Here is a 22,068-nt window from a genome sequence, read left to right as displayed (position 1 = left end):
CCTTGGAGGACCCCTATAGAAAGAAGAAGGGGAGAGGAAGAGACATAGTTGTAGGCAGTGGCGTAGCGTGGGGGGTGCTGGGGGGGCCAGCTGCACCGGGTGCAAAATCTGGGGGGGCGCTTCCCGCGGCCGCGCCAGTGTCACTTAAACAGTCATAAAAAAAAATGACAACGTTCTCCTGAGGCGCCTTAGATTTAAAAATGGCGCCGCCTGGCGCCAACCTGTCACCGCTCATGCACCACTGCCGCTTGGGAAAGGCAGTGCACGTTCGGCTATTCCCAGTTTGTGTAATTGTCAGTATAGTTATTAGGTAGGTCAGTGTAGTGGTGAGGTAGGTCTGTGTAGTGGTGAGGTAGGTCAGTGAAAGTGTCAGTATAGTAATTAGGTAGGTTAGTGTAGGAATTAGGTAGGTCTCTGTAGTGTTCAGATAGGTCTCTGTAGGTGTCAGTATAGTGACCAAGGAGGTTAGTGCAGGAAACAGGTAGGTCTGTGTAGTGGTTAGTGTAATTGTCAGGTAGGTTTGTGTAGTGGTCAGGTAAGTCAGTGTAGTGGTCAGGTAGGTCAGTGTAGGTGTCAGTATAGAAATTAGGTAGGTCAGTGTAGTGATCAGGTTGGTTAGTGCAGGAATAAGGTAGGTCAGTGTAGGAATAAGATAGGTCAGTACAGATGTCTGTGTAGTGGTCAGGTAGGTTTGTGTAGCGGTCAGGTAGGTCTGTGTAGTGGTCAGGTAGGTCTCTGTAGGTGTCAGTATAGTAATCAGGTAGGTCAGTGTAGGAATAAGGTAGGTCAGTGTAGGTGTCAGTGTAGTGGTCTAGTAGATTTGTGTAGGGGGTGCAAATTACTTACCTTGCCTCGGGCGCTGACAACCCACGCTACGCCACTGGTTGTAGGTGACACTGAAGTAGCACTGTGATAGGTAGCAGAAGAACCAGGATAGAGCAGAATCTTGGAGGCCAAGGGAACAGAGTTTATTGTGAAAGATAGGTCAAGTGGTAAGAGTAGGGAGTAGAGGCCATTGGTTTTAGCAGTTAGTAAATTGTTACTGAGTTTTAGTAAGGCAGTTTCTGTTAGGGGTCAAGAAGATTATTTTCAATGAGGCAGGAGCTAAGAGGGTTGAAGAACAAGCATTTTTTAAAAGTTTAGAGGTGAATGGGAGCAATGAGATGGATCTTATGTTGCTCAGGTTCATGAGGACCAATGAGGGCTTTTTACGTATTGGAGTGATCTGTGCATGCTTTAGAGAGGAGGGAAATGTGCCACTAGAGAGGGAGAGAATAAAGATGTGAGTGAGGGAGCATAGCATAGAATCAGAGGGTGACTGTAGTAATTAGGAGAGAACAGGATCTAGGGAACAATTGGTTAAGTGGGCATCTGAGCATTTTTTGGTCACCTCTTTAGTAGAAAGAGGAGAGTGTTGACTGTGCTGCTAGACAAGATATGTTGAGTGAGGAGTATATGTACAGTGGAGGTGTCCGCACATATTGCATTGTCTTTTAGGTGCCTGGCAATCTCTTGGGCAGTGAATGAGTTAGTGGGTAGAGGAGGTGGGGGACAAAGCAGAAAGTTAAAGATATAGAAGAGCCAATGAGACTGGGGGACAAGGTATTAATAAGAGAGACAAAGTAGGTTTGTTTGGCAGCATGGAGGCAGGAATTGTATTTTAAGAGGACAGATTTATATAGGGTGAAGTCCTGCAGGGATTTCATTTTACACCACAGTCGTTCAAGAGCACGGCAATGTCTCTTAAAATTTCTGGTGTTGTCGGTTGCCAGGGTTGTAACGGTCAGGGCCTGATTCTGCATGTAGCTAGAGGAGCAGGTACACCCAGTGAAGATGAGAGTAAACTGTTGTAGACAGAGGTGGCCAGGTCAGGACAGGGGACAGAGTTTGCCATAGAGGTGGTCAGTAGCTGAATAGAGAAGAGAAGGAGTAAAGTGGCGAAGGTTTCCACAAGTAATCGTTTGCTGCTTGAAGGGATAGGTGGTTGGAAAAAATGATATTGTGACACAGTGGCGGAGCTAGACTTTTAAAACAGGGGTGGCAAGGTATTATTTTGGGGGGTCAATATATAAAGTGTCATTTAGTGTCAGATTTGCAACCGCAATGTCGCAGTCCCTCTAATAATCGCTGATCGCTGCCATTACTAGTAAAAACAATTAAAAAATAAAACGTTCCATAGTTTGTAGATGTAATAACTTTTTTGCAAACCAATCAAAATACACTTTTACAAAAAATACTGTATGTGGCAGAATACATATTAGCCTAAATTTATGAAAATAGGGGGGAGCTGTAAAGCACTGTGGGGAGCTGAAGAGCCCTGGGGGAGGGGGGACTAAAGAGCACTGGTGGGGGGGGCCTGAAGAGCTCTGGGGGGTACTGTGTAGTGGTGAGGTAGGTCAGTGAAAGTGTCAGTATAGTAATTAGGTAGGTTAGTGTAGGAATTAGGTAGGTCTCTGTAGTGTTCAGATAGGTCTCTGTAGGTGTCAGTATAGTGACCAAGGAGGTTAGTGCAGGAAACAGGTAGGACTGTGTAGTGGTTAGTGTAATTGTCAGGTAGGTTTGTGTAGTGGTCAGGTAAGTCAGTGTAGTGGTCAGGTAGGTCAGTGTAGGTGTCAGTATAGAAATTAGGTAGGTCAGTGTAGTGATCAGGTTGGTTAGTGCAGGAATAAGGTAGGTCAGTGTAGGAATAAGATAGGTCAGTACAGATGTCTGTGTAGTGGTCAGGTAGGTTTGTGTAGCGGTCAGGTAGGTCTGTGTAGTGGTCAGGTAGGTCTCTGTAGGTGTCAGTATAGTAATCAGGTAGGTCAGTGTAGGAATAAGGTAGGTCAGTGTAGGTGTCAGTGTAGTGGTCTGTGTAGTGGTCTAGTACAGTGGTTCTCAATTCCGGTCCTCGGGACCCACTAACAGGCCAGATTTTAAGTATTACCTTGGGGGATGCAGACTAGAATACTGCAATCACTGAGCAGCAAATGAGATCACCTGTGATGTAATTTAGTTATCTTGCAAACCTGGCCTGTTGGTGGGTCCCGAGGACCGGAGTTGGGAACCACTGGTCTAGTAGATTTGTGTAGGGGGTGCAAATTACTTACCTTGCCTCGGGCGCTGACAACCCACGCTACGCCACTGGTTGTAGGTGACACTGAAGTAGCACTGTGATAGGTAGCAGAAGAACCAGGATAGAGCACAATCTTGGAGGCCAAGGGAACAGAGTTTATTGTGAAAGATAGGTCAAGTGGTAAGAGTAGGGAGTAGAGGCCATTGGTTTTAGCAGTTAGTAAATTGTTACTGAGTTTTAGTAAGGCAGTTTCTGTTAGGGGTCAAGAAGATTATTTTCAATGAGGCAGGAGCTAAGAGGGTTGAAGAACAAGCATTTTTTAAAAGTTTAGAGGTGAATGGGAGCAATGAGATGGATCTTATGTTGCTCAGGTTCATGAGGACCAATGAGGGCTTTTTACGTATTGGAGTGATCTGTGCATGCTTTAGAGAGGAGGGAAATGTGCCACTAGAGAGGGAGAGAATAAAGATGTGAGTGAGGGAGCATAGCATAGAATCAGAGGGTGACTGTAGTAATTAGGAGAGAACAGGATCTAGGGAACAATTGGTTAAGTGGGCATCTGAGCATTTTTTGGTCACCTCTTTAGTAGAAAGAGGAGAGTGTTGACTGTGCTGCTAGACAAGATATGTTGAGTGAGGAGTATATGTACAGTGGAGGTGTCCGCACATATTGCATTGTCTTTTAGGTGCCTGGCAATCTCTTGGGCAGTGAATGAGTTAGTGGGTAGAGGAGGTGGGGGACAAAGCAGAAAGTTAAAGATATAGAAGAGCCAATGAGACTGGGGGACAAGGTATTAATAAGAGAGACAAAGTAGGTTTGTTTGGCAGCATGGAGGCAGGAATTGTATTTTAAGAGGACAGATTTATATAGGGTGAAGTCCTGCAGGGATTTCATTTTACACCACAGTCGTTCAAGAGCACGGCAATGTCTCTTAAAATTTCTGGTGTTGTCGGTTGCCAGGGTTGTAACGGTCAGGGCCTGATTCTGCATGTAGCTAGAGGAGCAGGTACACCCAGTGAAGATGAGAGTAAACTGTTGTAGACAGAGGTGGCCAGGTCAGGACAGGGGACAGAGTTTGCCATAGAGGTGGTCAGTAGCTGAATAGAGAAGAGAAGGAGTAAAGTGGCGAAGGTTTCCACAAGTAATCGTTTGCTGCTTGAAGGGATAGGTGGTTGGAAAAAATGATACTGTGACACAGTGGCGGAGCTAGACTTTTAAAACAGGGGTGGCAAAGGGGTGGCAAGGTATTATTTTGGGGGGTCAATATATAAAGTGTCATTTAGTGTCAGATTTGCAACCGCAATGTCGCAGTCCCTCTAATAATCGCTGATCGCTGCCATTACTAGTAAAAACAATTAAAAAATAAAACGTTCCATAGTTTGTAGATGTAATAACTTTTTTGCAAACCAATCAAAATACACTTTTACAAAAAATACTGTATGTGGCAGAATACATATTAGCCTAAATTTATGAAAATAGGGGGGAGCTGTAAAGCAAATGGTAAGAAATATCAGCGCTCAACCCTATCAGATAGCAGCTGGACACTAAAAACAGGCACAGAAACAAAACCTGGGTAGCAAAAGTATAAACAGTAGAACAGTGCAGCGCTCTAAAATAATAAAACACAATGGAATAAAATCGCAGCTAAAATCGCAGATAAAACACAAAAGCAAAGTCCATCTATAAGAGCCAGATCAAAGGTCGGGTAAGAAGAATCAAAAAAGGTAGTGGGTGTAATAGTCCTTATAAGGTGCAAAGATTCCTAATGAATTCCCGAGGAGCCAGGTGCAGATAGCAGAAGACACACACACTCCCTCCACCTTCCAGAGTGGCCTCTCACCTTATTAAGGTATTACACGGGCATTGTAAACATAGACACATCACCAACTCCAACCTCTTGACGATCCTTCCAGTTATCAATGAAGGAAAACAATCTGTAGTAAGCATGAACCTACACAGCTTCGTACTGCACACTCCTGGATGTCTCTCCGATGACAGGGTATTAAAAGGAAAAAAAACGCCAGGATAGTGTAATACTGATTTTTAATATGATTAAAATATCACAAAGTGGCCTCTTACTTGTAAAAGATGGACATCAGGCATATAACAATAGAAAGACCGGGACAGCGGGGCTCGCTCGGTGTCACTCGGTCTCCTCCGTGCCAGCGGGTGACGTCAGACGCTCGACTCCTCTTCCCTCCGCACGCGTATCGCCTCCGTGGGTGGAGGCTTCGTCAGCGATGAAGAGGATTGGTCCAACGTCACCTTATAAATAATCCTCCCCTTAATCTGATTGGCCAGTCCTTCTACAGCGTTCCTATGGATACCCTAATGCCGGAACTAGAGGGAAAACCCAGCTCAGACTTCAGACAATCCCGAGTATGGCTATAAACAAGATGAGAGGAAACTTAACCCCTTCTCCACCTTCGGGCAGCTTAATACACTCCCCATAGCCAATTGTTAACAGGATAAGGATGGATAGCACTCAATTAATGTGCTTAATTAAGAGTTTAAAACATAATACAACAGCGTATGACGCCGTATACCCGTTGGCACGGAAGATACATAAAAAATATATACATCATAAAGATACATGTTAAGAACGATAAAAACTTTAAACATGATAATACAACTATTTAGGACACTGCACATGTAGCTATATAAGTAAAAATAGAGATGAACATAAAAGAATAATTTATCGATCAGAAATAAAACAATTCAAATCAAAATCCGTGTTCAGACCCCGGGGTACGGCAACTTTCATTTCATAAATCCAAAAGGATTCCCTTTTACTTAATTGGCGAATGTAGTTGCCGCCCCTCCAATGCTTTTTAACTTTTTCAATGCCCCAGAATTTCATATCCTTGGGGTCTTTGTTATGGAAGTTTTTGAAATGCTGGTACAGAAAATGGGGGGATTTTCCCTTTCTAATGCACCTAACATGTTCAGCAAGTCTTACTTGGAGGGCTCTTGAGGTCCTACCAACGTACTGTAGTCCACAACTACATTCGATCACATACACAACCCCAGTGGTCGCACAGGTAATAAGGTCATTGATCTTATACTCTCTACCTGTCGCCTGAGCCACGAAATCCTTCCTGCGCTTCACATTCTTTTTCGCAGAACGGCACACAATGCATTTGCCACATGCATAAAAACCTTTCAGGAAAGCAAACAATTTATTATGTGCCTCCACTGGGGGATCTACTACTCCTGGGGCTAAAATATTCCTCAAAGTAGGTGCCCGTTTATAAACAAAACGTGGTCTGGCTGGGAGATGGTCGCATAGCACTCGGTCTTGCATCAGAATGGGCCAATGTTTGTTAAAAATACTTTCAATTTTTTTGTATTGAATATTGTAATCTAAAACAATCCTTACATCACCCTTTGGTGCTTCTCGTTTGGGGCCACTAGTTAACAGCGTATTACGGTCAATCTCTTTGACACTTGAGAGGTCCTTAGATAGTCTCTCTTTATTATAACCTTTCTGTAAAAACCTTTCAGATAAGACATTGGCCTGTTCCATATAGTCAACTTCTGAGGAACAATTGCGTCTTAGCCTGACAAACTGTCCTTTCGGAATGTTACAGAGCCAAGAGGCATGATGGCAGCTGTCGAGAAGGATGTATGCGTTTCTGTCTGTTGGTTTGAAGTGGTTACTAGTCATGAACCCTCTGGTTCCCTTTGAGATGACCAGATCCAGAAAAACTACACTGGTAGTACTAGTGGTCCATGTGAGTACTATGTTTTTGTTATTATTATTTAATTTACTCATAAATGTCTCAAGGTGGTCCATTTCACCGTTCCACACAAAGAACACGTCATCGATGTACCTTTTATAGCACACCAGTTCGGGGGGACGGTCATGAAACACCACCTCCTCCTCCCAGTGGGCCATAAATAGGTTGGCCACACTGGGAGAGAAACGGGCGCCCATGGCCACACCTCTTTTCTGGAGATAATAGTTATTGCCGTACCAGAAATAATTTCTTGAGAGGCAAAAGAATAAACTACTTAGGAGAAAACTCCGAAGTTTCCTCGGAAGGCTAGATGTTGCAAACGCCCACTTGACTGCTGCCTCTGCTTCTTCATGGTCTATGATAGTATACAGCGAACCTACGTCCGCTGTAACTAAAATAGAATTAGAAGCGCAGGGCACATCTTGCAGAAGCTGGATAATGTGCTTAGTGTCTTTCAAGTAGGCTTCTGTAGACACTACTAATGGTTGAAGGTGCACATCGACAAATTGGCCCAACCGGGATGTCACGGAATCAATACCGTTGACAATCGGTCTTCCCGGTGGGCGTTCCCTGTCTTTGTGCACCTTCGGTAGACAATATATAATCGGAGTTCTACAGAAAAGTGGATCCAAATAAAGTGACTCTTTCTTGTTGAGGACTCCCTTATGTTTGCCTGACTCTATTAATTTGCTCAGTTCCCCTTTGAATTTCAAAGAGGGGTCACTCCTTAATAGTTCATATGTATCGCTATCTGCCAATAAGCGGTTCATCTCCTCTTTATAGTATTCCAGACTCAGTACTACCAGACCTCCACCTTTATCGGCAGGTCTGATCACAATTCCTTTGTTATCTTCAAGAGATTTTATACCTGCTTTAATATATTGTGGGTCCGATATCCTTTTAACCTTCAAACTCTCCAGGTCCTTACAGACCATATTTTTGAAGACATCAATAAATTTATTGTTTTTATTAGGAGGATTGAATACTGATTTATTCCGCAAATTGGAACTGGGCATAACTGTGCTCGATGAACTAGTTAGTGCAGAGGAATCTGTATTAGTTGTGTTCTTAAGGATAGGGTTGGATAAGCAATATTTTTTCACGTTAATTGTCCTAACAAATTTCTGAATATTAACATATGTTTGAAATTTGTTCAGGTTACGTGCTGGAGCAAACTTAAGTCCCTTATCTAGGGTTTTTTGAGCTCTTCAACTCCCAGAGTTACTCCACTTAAATTATATATCCCTGCCCCTAACGGGATCTTTTTTCTTTGGACCCTCCGGCCTCCTCTTTTTCCTCTCTGTTTCTTTTGGCTGGTTTGTTCCCTGGTGTTTCCTGTATCGGGCCTCTCCACCAGTTGTCCATTTGGTTCAGGGGTGGAGGGGGAGGGGGGGGGTAGGCAACTGCCTGTCCCCCCCGATTCCCTAAAAAAGCCCCATTCCCATTACCTTGTGGTTCGCTCAGGGGTTCATACCTATTCTGAGTGGTTACCTGTGAGGGCTGTTGGTAATTAGCTCTATTAGGGTAACCGCCTCTCTGGGCATTAGGTTTCCATCCTTTCCCCCTTCCTCGAGCAGGGACTTGCCACCCTGAGTTTTGGGGGTATTGTACAGGGGGTCTAGGGGAAAAATTATTTTGAGGATAGTCGTTATAATAATAACTATCCTGTCCTCTCCTAGGGGTGTTATTATTCTTCCCCTTACCCCTTTTGCCACCTCTTTTTCCTCCCCTATTACCTGGTCCACTCCTATTATCATATTGATACACAGGGGTGGAAGGTGCTCTCCAATTTCCAGCTTGTGTATTCCTGATTGGAGGAACGGGGGTCGCAGGGGGGGGGTCATCCTGTTGGCCACTCTCTTCCTCTTCCATAGGGACACTCACAAGGGGACTTTTTTGCCACTTAAAAATATCGTTTTTTTGGAAATCCTCCCAATCCCTTAGGAATTTCTTCTTTTTCTTATTCTGGGTATCATTATCCCATTTAATAAGCCTATTCTGAAGGGTCCCAGAACCTTTAATAAACTCTTCTTTATCTTTAAAGGGTTCCAATGCTGATTGAATCTCCTTAATTTGGGCGTCAATAATTTTGAGTTTACGACGTTTCCTCATCAATAAAAATTCTAACAGTTGTTCTCCCTTTTTTAAGAAGAATTCCCTCCACTCACTGAGGGATTCTTCATCTAACAACCCGTCATTGGGTGGGACATCCCACCTCAGACGTCTAGGGATTAATCTGTTCTTGATGTAATATTCAAAGGTGGTAATATCCCACCATATTTTCACCTTCTTCTCTAGTGCATAACCAAGTCTCTTAAATAGGGATGAAACATCTCCTTCTGAACTAGAGGCTGGAGCACTAGAGAAGATATCACCAAGATCAATTTCCCTTTTATCCAGATAGCTGAAAATATCCATGAAGAGCAGCTAATATGAGTAACTGTATAAGCAGAATAAACAAATGGTAAGAAATATCAGCGCTCAACCCTATCAGATAGCAGCTGGACACTAAAAACAGGCACAGAAACAAAACCTGGGTAGCTGTAAAGCACTGTGGGAAGCTGAAGAGCCCTGGGGGAGGGGGGACTAAAGAGCACTGGTGGGGGGGGCCTGAAGAGCTCTGGGGGGTACTGGAAAGGGGGGGTGTAAAGTATGCATTTATTAGATACAGAGAAGAAAAATACATCAACATCAGCAGTTCTATGGCACATCATTCTTTGTCAGTTAAACACTCTGACCTATACATATCTGTGAACACTTGCAGATTAATATGTGCACATTATTCTAGGTATATTGGGGACAGTGGCGGCTGGTGCTCACAATTTTTGGGGGGGCGCAAACAGAAAAATGTAATAGGCATTGCTTTGCGGCAAAAAATGCTGTAAAAAATTGCGTGACTTTGAGGTCGCAAAAGTGTGAAAGGGGCCTTCAGTAATTAAGGTATAGTGTGCCCCCTTTCAATGCAGAGATCAGCGTATATGCCCCCTTCAATGCAGAGATCAGCATACATGCCCCCTTCAATGCAGTGACCAGCGTGCATGCCCCCTTCAATGCAGTGACCAGCATACATGCCCCCTTCAATGCAGTGACCAGCGTACATGCCCCCTTCAATGCAGTGACCAGCATACATGCCCCCTTCAATGCAATGACCAGTGTACATGCCCCCTTCAATGCAGTGACCAGAGTACATGCCCCCTTCAATGCAGTGACCAGCGTGCATGCCCCCTTCAATGCAGAGATCAGCGTACATGCCCCCTTCAATGCAGTGACCAGCATACATGCCCCCTTCAATGCAATGACCAGTGTACATGCCCCCTTCAATGCAGTGACCAGCATACATGCCCCCTTCAATGCAATGACCAGTGTACATGCCCCCTTCAATGCAGTGACCAGCATACATGCCCCCTTCAATGCAATGACCAGTGTACATGCCCCCTTCAATGCAGAGATCAGCGTATATGCCCCCTTCAATGCAGTGACCAGCATACATGCCCCCAATGCAGAGACCAGCATACATGCCCCCAATGCAGTGACCAGCGTACATGCCCCCAATGCAGTGACCAGCGTACATGCCCCCAATGCAGAGATCAGCGTGCGTGCCCCCTTACCTACCTGGAGCGGCAGCGGGCGGCTTCTTCTCAGTCCCGGTGACCGGCGGCGCGTCTCCACGAGTCCTTCCGCCATGGCAAGGGGTTTGTCTTGTGGCAAATGGCAAGGGGTTTGTCCTCCCCCCCCCTCGGGCACTCACATTCTTCTTTCCCCCCTCCTCGGGCACTCACATTCTTCTCCCCCCCCCTCGGGCACTCACATTCTTCTTCCACCCCCCCTCGAGCAGTGGCACTCACATTCTTCTTCCCCCCCCCCTCGGGCACTCACATTCTTCTTCCCCCCCCTCGGGCACTCACATTCTTCTCCCCCCCCTCGGGCACTCACATTCTTCTTCCACCCCCCCCCTCGGGCAGTGGCACTCACATTCTTCTCCCCCCCCCTCGGGCACTCACGTTCTTCTCCCCCCCCCTCGGGCACTAACATTCTTCCCCCCCCCCTCGGGCACTAACATTCTTCTCCCCCCCCCTCGGGCACTCACATTCTTCTCCCCCCCCCCTCGGGCACTAACATTCTTCTCCCCCCCCCTCGGGCACTAACATTCTTCTCCCCCACCCCTCGGGCACTCACATTCTTCTCCCCCCCCTCGGGCACTAACATTCTTCTCCCCCCTCGGGCACTAACATTCTTCTCCCCCCCCCTCGGGCACTCACATTCTTCTCCCCCCCCCTCGGGCACTCACATTCTTCTACCCCCCCCTCCGGCTCTCACATTCTTCTCCCCCCCCCTCGGGCACTCACATTCTTCTACCCCCCCTCGGGCACTCACATTCTTCCCCCCCCCCTCGGGCACTCACATTCTCCCCCCCCCCTCGGGCACTCACATTCTTCTGCCCCCCCCTCGGGCTCTCACATTCTTCTCCCCCCCCTCGGGCACTCACATTCTTCTTCCTTCGGCTCTCAGAGCAGCGCTGCAGCCAGAAGAAGACGGAGGGGGGTGGAGGCGGAGCCAATGCTAGGCGGCAAGGAGAGGAATTTGAAATCCTCCTCCGCTCCGAGAACCTCTTCTGCTGTCATGACGAGAGGAGGAGGATTTCAAATTCCTCTCCCTGCCGCCTAGCATTGGCTCCGCCTCCACCCCCCTCCGTCTTCTGGCTGCAGCGCTGCAGCTGAGAGCCGAAGGATTCAGGAAGGAGGTTAACGATCCATACGAGACCTGGGGTTTTTTAGGGGCACACTCGGGGCTGAAGCTCCGTTCAGCCACCCCCCCCCCCCCCCCCCCCGCCGACACCACTGGCTGTGCAAGTAGCAGGAGTCCAGTCTTCCCTGCTCTCCATCCGCAGCTACCGCCCGTACGGCGATGCCCTGTGATTCTCCCGCTGCCCTGCCATGCACCCGGCCACCCGCCCAGGATTGGGGTGGCAACAGGGGTGGCAAGGGCTTCTTCTGGGGTGTCAATTGCCACCCCAGCTAACCCTCTGGCTCCGCCACTGCTGTGACACTAATGAGGTTGTGATCCGAGAGAGTTAAGGGAGTTTTGATAAGGTTGCCAGGAGTGTAGAGATGGGAAAATACAAGGTTGAGGGTATTACCATTGGAATTATTGGAAGTGTGTGTCTGTTGTGTTAGATCAAAAGATGAGCTTATAGCTGGGCTGTTAACATTAACAGGGATGTTGAAGCCTCCAAGAATTTTACTGGATATTTCAGAGGAAAGAAAGCAGGGTAGCCAGGCTACTGGTCCAGGAGGCCGATAAATTTCTGCATTTCTCAGAGAAATGGGAGAAAACAGACGAATACAGTGCATCCCAAAAGAAGAGAGGGAGGGATAGGAAGAACGTAGAAGGTGGTCTGTGAGTATAGAAAGAATCCAACTCCACCTCCTTTCTGTCCATTGGGTCTGGGGTAGTGGGACCAGTGGAGGCCACCATGAGAGAGGGCAGCAATAGAAGCTAAGTCAAAATCTTGAAGCCAGGTTTTAGTAATGGCGAGTATGTTAAAGCAATGGGAGATAAAATGGTCATGCACAGATGTGAGCTTGTTACAGATGGAGCAGGCATTCCAAAAGGGCGGATAAGATTGGGAGACTGTTTTTTCTAAGCAGGGGGATAGAAATTAAACTGAATTGATTGCTGCTCTTGCCAAAGGAGGAGGGGTGCCGGATATGTGGTTTGCAGTTAGAAAATGGAGGGCCAGGATTTGAAGAAATGTCTCTAGAGATTAGGGGAAGGAGGTTTAGGAAAGTAAGATGGGAGTGGGATGTGTATGAGCGAACATATCTCACTGCTCTGGCGTTTAGGTCAGTAGGTGGATTCAGTATTTGAAGGAGGTGATGGGTGCAGTAGTAGGGAGAGGGTAGGAGTGAGGGTGATGTGTGTAGGCTGTGGGGAAAAGAGGACAGGTAGAATAAGGATAATTTGAGGATAGAGAACACCAATGTGAGAAGGAAGAGTAGAAGGAGCATGTTAGTGGATAGAGAGTGGGAATCTGACTTAAAGAAATTAAATATCAAATTTTGGTTTGCATGCCGTCTTTCCAGAGTGGAGCAGAGATGTTATATCTTTATAAAGCTTTAGTTATCCTGCTTTAGTTAACTGCAGAGATGAAACTGTGCAACACTCCTAGAAGAGACAGGAAAGAGACATGCAGTCTGCACCACTTAAAAATTAATGGGGAGATGGAGCAGGAAAGCATTTGTCAACAATAAGTATAAAAACAAAAATAAAATTAGTGTAAGTAAAGTCTGTACACAGATTACATACACTAAGTGCATCCTATATTACTAAAGTCCAATACTATCATAAAAGTTTATAATCAATATCAGCATTATGCACTTCAAGAAAAAAACTTCACAATCAATATTCCTTCTGGTGTAATCATAGCAAACCTCCTTCTCATGCATACCCCCTTGTGCATTCACCCCAGTGATAAAAACAGCCACTCGCCTTTTGTCCAGACCCAGCCTGTGTCCCTTTAAGGGATACCAAGGAAACCAAGGCAGCCTTCTCTAACCCCCAGACCTACACTTGAGGTATTAGTCATAACCACATACTCCTTATTGAAATTTGGGTCTACCAGCACCACTTTTCTACAGACAGCCTGCTTCAAAGTTTTAAAAACTTCTTCAGCCTTTTGGACTTGATATCTTGCCTTTGTTTAGGTCAGATAAGGGTGACAAAAATTGGGATGAATCTATGAGTACCAACCAATGCATAGGAAGAATCTGACTTGTTTCTTGGTAACAGGCAAAGGTCACTCACTGACTGCTTCTACCTTGATTTGAGGTTTTATAAGGCCCTGCCAAAAGGTGTTTTCAAGATACCGAACCTCTTCTATCCTTATGACACTTTTTCGGATCAGCCCCCCTAATACTTACCTTAGTCTCATCTCAATCCAGCAAAAAGCACGAGCACCTCGCCCGTCCAGGACACTCCCTCTTGAGTGGCTGAGACACAACAGTGGCGCCATTGGCTCCTGCTGCTGTCAATCAAAGTCTGTTAGCCAATGAGGAGAGAGGGCACTGGGGCTGACCCGCACTCTGTATCTGAATGGACTCACAGAGCTGCGGCTTTGCTTAGGTGCCTCCATAGCAAACTGCTTGCTATGGGGGCACTCAAAAGAAGGAAGGGGCCAGGAGTGCTAGCGAGGGACCCCAGAAGAGGAGGATTGGGGCTGCTCTGTGCAAAACCAAAAAAAAAAGACTTTAGTATCACTTTATTCATTTCATCAACCTAAGGCATGGGGCAAGTATCAAACGTTGATATCTCGTGAAGTCAATGCAAAATCTCAAGGAACCATCCAGTTTGGGAATCAAGACTATAGGACTAAAAAAGCAATAAAAAGAAAAGAGAAGGCGCCTGGCCCTTTAAATAAAAGATTGTTGAACCTGCTGCCCTTTTAATTGTAATAAAACAATAAATAGGTATATATCATAGGTAAAAAGGCGCTGGTAATCTTAATATATCACGTGTTATAAAAATTAATAGGTGATTTAAAGTGTAATATATGTGATTAAAAATTGCTACAAATATATATATGATCTACTATTGGTGCAATTAGCAAAGAAAAGTGCATACCAGTGCAATTTCAATTCAGAAGTGTTTGTGCTTCTCAAAGTAAATTAATCCACAAAGGTGTGGATCAGTGAACCAATAAATAGATATATAAAGAATTCCATACAAAAATCACATAAGAATATATAAAAATATAAATATATAAATGTGCTCCAAGTAGTGTTTAAAAGTCCAGGCAATAGCATGCAATCAAAATTGTGCTTGGTGGATTCTTATTAATCCCTTCACAGTGCTCCAGGTGCTGGGATGTGACAACCGTCAATTAAGAAGTGCTTGTGCTTCTCAAAGTAAATTAATCCACAAAGGTGTGGATCAGTGAACCAATAAATAAATATATAAAGAATTCCATACAAAAATCACATAAGGATATATAAAAAAATCACATAAGAATATATAAAAAAGTATAAATATATAAATGTGCTCCAAGTAGTGTTTAAAAGTCCAAGCAATAGCATGCAATCAAAATTGTGCTTGGTGAATTCTTATTAATCCATTCACAGTGCTCCAGGTGCTGGGATGTGACAACCGTGGCCTCTTACCAGCTAGCAGCAGGTCACAAGGACCCCCAACGCCTGTGATCCCTTTATTGGGTGGATCAGACCTCTCCTCGATTGCTTGGATCTCTGGCTCCTATATTACTCGAGTTGGACCATGTAGTCCCCCCATACACATAAAGATATAGAAGAACAAATAGCCTCCAATAGTGAAATACTGTTTTATTCTCCAAAAAACATACACTATAAGGTGACAATTAGCCTCTTACTATTTGTTGTGCCCTCCTGGCACTGGGCAATTCGGCAGTACAAAATCGTTTTTTTGGGTCTTAGGAAGATATTCTCCGGGGATCTGCAGCACCCTGTATCTCCTTTCCCCCTTTCTTTGTATTGCAGCGGTGGATGTGTATCCCAACCTCTGTTCCGAATGCCTCTGTGTGTTACTTCCGGGTTAGCATTGACCACAATGCATTTCGCTTAACGAGCGTCCTCAGGCAGTCTGCCTGAGGACGCTCGTTAAGCGAAATGCATTGTGGTCAATGCTAACCCGGAAGTAACACACAGAGGCATTCGGAACAGAGGTTGGGATACACATCCACCGCTGCAATACAAAGAAAGGGGGAAAGGAGATACAGGGTGCTGCAGATCCCCGGAGAATATCTTCCTAAGACCCAAAAAAACGATTTTGTACTGCCGAATTGCCCAGTGCCAGGAGGGCACAACAAATAGTAAGAGGCTAATTGTCACCTTATAGTGTATGTTTTTTGGAGAATAAAACAGTATTTCACTATTGGAGGCTATTTGTTCTTCTATATCTTTATGTGTATGGGGGGACTACATGGTCCAACTCGAGTAATATAGGAGCCAGAGATCCAAGCAATCGAGGAGAGGTCTGATCCACCCAATAAAGGGATCACAGGCGTTGGGGGTCCTTGTGACCTGCTGCTAGCTGGTAAGAGGCCACGGTTGTCACATCCCAGCACCTGGAGCACTGTGAATGGATTAATAAGAATTCACCAAGCACAATTTTGATTGCATGCTATTGCTTGGACTTTTAAACACTACTTGGAGCACATTTATATATTTATACTTTTTTATATATTCTTATGTGATTTTTTTATATATCCTTATGTGATTTTTGTATGGAATTCTTTATATATTTATTTATTGGTTCACTGATCCACACCTTTGTGGATTAATTTACTTTGAGAAGCACAAGCACTTCTTAATTGACGGTTGTCACATCCCAGCACCTGGAGCACTGTGAAGGGATTAATAAGAATCCACCAAGCACAATTTTGATTGCATGCTATTGCCTGGACTTTTAAACACTACTTGGAGCACATTTATATATTTATATTTTTATATATTCTTATGTGATTTTTGTATGGAATTCTTTATATATCTATTTATTGGTTCACTGATCCACACCTTTGTGGATTAATTTACTTTGAGAAGCACAAACACTTCTGAATTGAAATTGCACTGGTATGCACTTTTCTTTGCTAATTGCACCAATAGTAGATCATATATATATTTGTAGCAATTTTTAATCACATATATTACACTTTAAATCACCTATTAATTTTTATAACACGTGATATATTAAGATTACCAGCGCCTTTTTACCTATGATATAAGACTATAGGACTACTCCATCCACTTCAGGACCCAGGACTGTTCTATTACTGAAGGGTCTAACACCTCGTCTGCTTTCTGGAATTCTATAGGGCTTAAGATGGACACAACGTTAGGGTACATGACAATATCATATTTAATTAGCTCAGCACAGTCAGGAAGCTCTGAGAAACATCCTTGGTTTACTACAGGAATTCTTTTACTTCCTCTTTTTTGAACAAGGGACAGAGTTTCCCAATTTTAACTTTGTATATCGCTCCTCCAGGCACCATGGGCTCATCAACCATGGCTGAGAGTACCTCTTAATCCTTCAAGTTTATGTGATAACTTTTTTTTTTACATTTGTCTGGCTTTCAATTCACCTACTCTTTATCCTATCTCATAAGGCCCCTGCCACTTAGCCAAAAACTTATTTTCCGCTATAGGAATTTAGACCAGCAAAAGTTTGTACTTTTTCCAATCTATGGTACAACTGACTTTGGGCCTCATTAGCCTATTGCATATATCCCCTGATTATGGTCATCACATCATACTTTACCCTCAATAATAAGAGCAACAGACAGTCCCAATTTCTCCCATCTCCGTTTAATTATCCTACCTGTCTCTGACAGGTACATGGATCAGGTACAAACAGCAGTGTCTATATAGTCTAGTCCTTTTGATGTAAGATTTCTTTGTCCCTCATCACCTAATTGGCCTGTGTTGACAGGCTGTGGACTTCAGTTGACTTCAGTTGAGTTTGAGACACTGAGTTCATTCAGAATTCATTTACAAGTGCACCTGACCTCCTTTTGACCTGTTTTTGACCTGTTTAAAGGGATTTTGCATGTCCATTGACTGGTATGGACTTCCTTATTGGTGAATAGGAATGTGTAGGTGGTCAGGGAGGTGAACAAGCTCCATCACAACAGCTAAGTGCAGAAGTGTTGCTGGTCCAGATGTTCCTGGCTTTCGGGCAAAAAGAGAACAAATAAAGCAGCTAGCTATATGTACATGCACCTCTTGTCTTTTTCAGAGACAATTTGAAAGAACTGTTCAGCTTTAACCAAATTTCCATGTTCATGAGATAGCAAAAGTGGTATTTCTAGTTGCCTAGAATTGTTCTTGGAACATATGTTTTGATTATAGTATATTTTACTTATGTAGTGCCCCCCTGACCCTCGGCATCAGGGAGGGCTGACATCTCACCTCAGGGTGCTGGTTCATAGGCATAATGGATGTGGACATTTGCAGAAAAGATGGGCACCAGTCACTTTTAGGATGAACAAAAGTGAGTTTATTGCTCACAACAGAAAATGCGGGAGAGAGGGTTAGGACACAGGACGCCCAAAGACAGATCAGCAGACTCCAAATACAAAACAACCAGGTAGACAGCAATAAAGAACAAGGGCCTTAGGCCTGCACCCAATGTTCTGTATCTACATAGCAACAGCTGTCTCTTATAGCAACCTAAAACCCACAGAACTGTGCAGGGTATCCTTGGATGAGTCCCCCTTGATGCTTTCTCAGCCTCTCCTCATGAATAGTAACCTCTGGTACATCATTTCAGAACTCCATCCTTTCTCTCATGTCCCCAGGCAACAAAAGGCTCTCCGTTCTCTCACTGGCAGAGCCCCTTCCATACCCCCAGGCAACAAACAGGCTCTCTCTGGCAGAGCCTGGAGTACATGGCAAGGCCTTAGGCTCCAGGCCTCATCCAAAGCAGCTTTTCCCCACACATCCTCCCAGACCAAGGTCTGGGTGGGAGGACCTTGATCACCTGACTTCCTCTGAACACATACTCTCTCCCAGCATGCTCAGTGGCCTAAAACTCCTACTGATTAGCTGAAAGAGATATGCATATTCATAACTCAGTCTTACTGCTGCTCATCATGCCAAAGGCAACAGTGCCAGCTATTGACAGAAGGTAGGAACTACAGTTAAATTAGGCTTAGGAGAAAACCCAAATGATCACAAAGACTACAGATTAGCCACGTTAGTTACCACCTAGCACAGCTAAGTTTACCAGTAGCCCCTGTTTAAGACAAGAGTGCTACACTTATGTAACAGAAAAATCATGTTACCTATCATAGCACAGAATGATGTCAAATGACTGGTAATAATTAACATTGTTTTCAAATTAAGGACAATTGATGGAGTAGAGTATCCTGGAATAATTAAGGAAAAAGAAGTTGCAAGAAAACAGTATGAAACAGCTGTTTCTAGAGGCCAAACAGCAGGACTTGTCAGGTAATTTCCATTTTTCAAATATACCAATATACTGTATACGAAACCGTGCATGAAAAAGCTTTAAAACTGCAAAAAAGTGTAAAAGATACTGCATTAGTGCAAATAATTCCTAACAGTACTACCTGGTTTGGAGATGTAGGCATATAGGCGCTGTTTCTCTGGTAATTGAAGATATGAATCCATATTGTAAATATATACTATATTACCAAAAGAATTGGGACGCCTGCCTTTACACGCACATGGATTTTATGGCATCCCAGTCTTAGTCTGTAGGGTTCAATATTGAGTTGGTCCACCCTTTGCAGCTATAACAGCTTCAACTCTTCTGAGAAGGCTCTCCATAATGTTTAAGAGTGTGTCTATGGGAATGTTTGACCATTCCTCCAGAAGCGCATTTGTGAGGTTAGGCACTGATGTGGACGAGAAGGCCTGGCTCGCAGTTAGTTCTATCGGGTGGAGGTCAGGACTCTATGCAGGCCAGTCAAGTTTCTCCACCCCAAACTTGCTCATTCGTGTCTTTTTGGACCTTGCTTTGTGTACTGGTGCGCAATCATGTTGGAACAGGAAGGGCCAACCCCAAAAACTGTTTCTATAAAGTTGGGAGCATGAAATTGTTCAAAATGTCTTTGTATGCTGATGCCTTAAGAGTTCCCTTCACTGGAACTAAGGGGCCAAGCCCAGCCCCTGAGAAACAACCCCACACCAAAATCCCCCCCCATCAAATGATATGGACAAAGCAAGGCCCATAAAAACAGGGGTGAGCAGGTTTGGGGTGGAGGAGTTTGACTCACCTGCACTGAGTCCTGACGTCAACCCGATAGAATGCCTTTGGGATGAATGAGAGCAGAGACTGCAAGCCAGGCTTTCTCATCCAACGTCAGTGCCTGACTTCACAAATGCGCTTCTGGAAGAATGTTTAAACATTCCCATAGACACACTCCTAAACCTTGTGGAAAGCCTTCCCAGAAGAGTTGAAGCTGTTACAGCTGTTAACCTCCCTGGCAGTATGATTCTTTTGGATTTTAGGTGCTGAAAGCGGTACCATTATTTTGCATGTAATTCTTAAGAATGAGCAGCCCAAACAAACTATTTACGCATGATTTTTTTTTAGTGTGCGTTCTTCTTTATAACATCTCGGGTATGATAAAGATTGAAACACAAAATTATAAATTATAATATAATAAAAAACTATAAATATGTTAAAGTATGTATGTATGTACACATATATATATATACTGTATATATATATATATATATATATATATATATATATATATATACACACAAAAAGAACAGTAAAACTGCAGGAAAGGGCACTGGGAGGCAATCTAATGTGATTTTATTTTATTTTGAATTGCATCAGTGTGTTTGGTGTGTTTTACATTTGAATTTGCCGCTGGTTCCACCCCCCTGCGAACGTCACTTCGCAGGAGACGGAAGCCGAGGCCGATGCTTCTGGCGGTACCCCGAGTGTGGCTCGGGGTTACCGCTTTTGGCTCTGAAATTTAACCCCGAGCGACGCTCGGGAATACCGCTAAGAAGGTTAAGGGCCAACTCAATATTAAACCCTGCGGACTAAGACTGGGATGCCATTGAAGTTCATGTGTGTGTAAAGTCAGGCGTTCCAATACTTTTGGTAATATAGTGTACGTTTGAATATTGTCAGAACATTCTCTTGCTATCAGTAGCTACCATTGTGGTTGTTACAATGCTGAAGATTTAGTAAATTCACAGAAATCAGTTCTTGCTTACCACTTTTACTACTATGGGATTACTCATTGGCACTACAACAGAGTTTGAGGTGGGTGTACTAAAAGACACACAATCATTACAGACACACAATGCAAAATATGCTAGTAAATTAAGCCCATAACAGCACATAGCTGATAAAGACAATTTAAGGCCACTCTCATTGGCTGCTAACCACCCAACCCTAGGTAACACTGTTTCACCACTAGCCACCTCACCTCCAAACCCCCCAAAACTTTAACTTACCCCAATCTACCTACCACCATTTATCAACCAACTATTGTCACCTGTAGATTTATTGGACTCTCTTTTGACCCACAGCCATTATATGCATCCCCTGAATAGTCCAATCAATCTTTAGGGGTCACTGTTGACCAGCTTGGAGAACTCCGATCTATACCCAGTCAAAGTTATACACCCACATGTTAACTCCACATGCCACCATTCTAAATACAACATTCAGGTAATAAAGGCATTAATTTTTACTATTACAGGTATAATAAAAAAAAATTCTTAAGCTCTTAGTTGTATGTTTTCTGCCTTACTCTGCTTGCTTATACATCCTCCTGGCATGACTGGGTTACATTTTTTGACTATATTATTGGTGATTTTGTTTACAGAGCCTCTTCTGGTAGGAAGACAGAGAAATTTACTGTGTTAGTCAATGTGGCAGCAAAAAGTAAAGTTACCTTTGAATTGGTCTATGAGGAAATGTTGAAACGTCACCTTGGAAAATATGAGATGTTCATCAAAGTCAAACCAAAAACACTTGTTAAAAACTTTCAGGTTATTTACAGTTTCCTATTTTATTTTTTGATATATAGTGGTAACTTATATTCCACCTGAAAAAAAGGTCCATGAATAAGAGAATAAAGAAATAATTGGATGCATGAAAAAACTATGCATTTGATAAAATCCCAAAAACTAGACTACAATGTATTATAACTACTCTGGCTATTAAAGTACAACTAAAGTAAAACTTTTATAACTACTCTGGGTATTAAAGTATAACTAAAGGCAACATTTTTTTTGGATAGAATGGAGAAGAATTAGAAATTCTGTCAGGTTTCTATTATCAACTGTGCCCCCCGTTAGGGAAAGTGACCCTCTCCATTTGTCCTGTTTACCATTATCATCGAAATTAAAAGTAAGGCAAAAGACCAAATTTTGGGTTATGCCCAGAACAGTAATAGAGGGGAAATTTTTCAATGGGAACATTGGTTTTGTTTTTGGTGGCCCTGGTGACAACCTCTGATTTCCTCACTTTGGAGGTATTTCCTCTCACTTCCTGTTGTGGCTTTGGGACATGATGTGAAGGGAAATCTCCCCAATGAGGTCAGGTGTCAAACAAACTGACAGGGGCTATAACCATCCCATACTCTATCCAAAATGAAAAACAAAAGTTTTGCCCTTAGTTCCACTGTAAAAAATTAATTTAAATATATACACAAAGGATATACACTTACCTTATGTGCACCAAATGTCTTTGCAAACCCAGTTATTACCTTATAAAAGGGGTAGTGACATCCCTGTGCTATACATAGCC

General features: G+C 43.7%; 1 protein-coding gene across 1 annotated transcript in view; it reads left to right on the top strand.

Annotated features, from left to right (window-relative positions):
* LOC309562155 (inter-alpha-trypsin inhibitor heavy chain H3-like) overlaps window positions 1–22,068 on the top strand; it is a gene marked incomplete at both ends in the record, with an annotated part of 120,217 nt that overhangs the window by 21,923 nt on the left and 76,226 nt on the right. The window contains 2 exons of the mRNA XM_082266278.1: window positions 18,669–18,773; window positions 21,143–21,308. Coding sequence (XP_082122404.1) covers window positions 18,669–18,773; window positions 21,143–21,308 — 271 coding nt within the window. The remainder of the gene's footprint in view (window positions 1–18,668; window positions 18,774–21,142; window positions 21,309–22,068) is intronic.

The sequence above is a fragment of the Pelophylax lessonae genome (genome assembly GCF_965119305.1).
Source record: "Pelophylax lessonae genome assembly, chromosome: 8".
Classification (NCBI taxonomy): Eukaryota; Metazoa; Chordata; class Amphibia; order Anura; family Ranidae; genus Pelophylax; species Pelophylax lessonae.
This window is presented reverse-complemented; position numbering and strand designations above follow the sequence as displayed.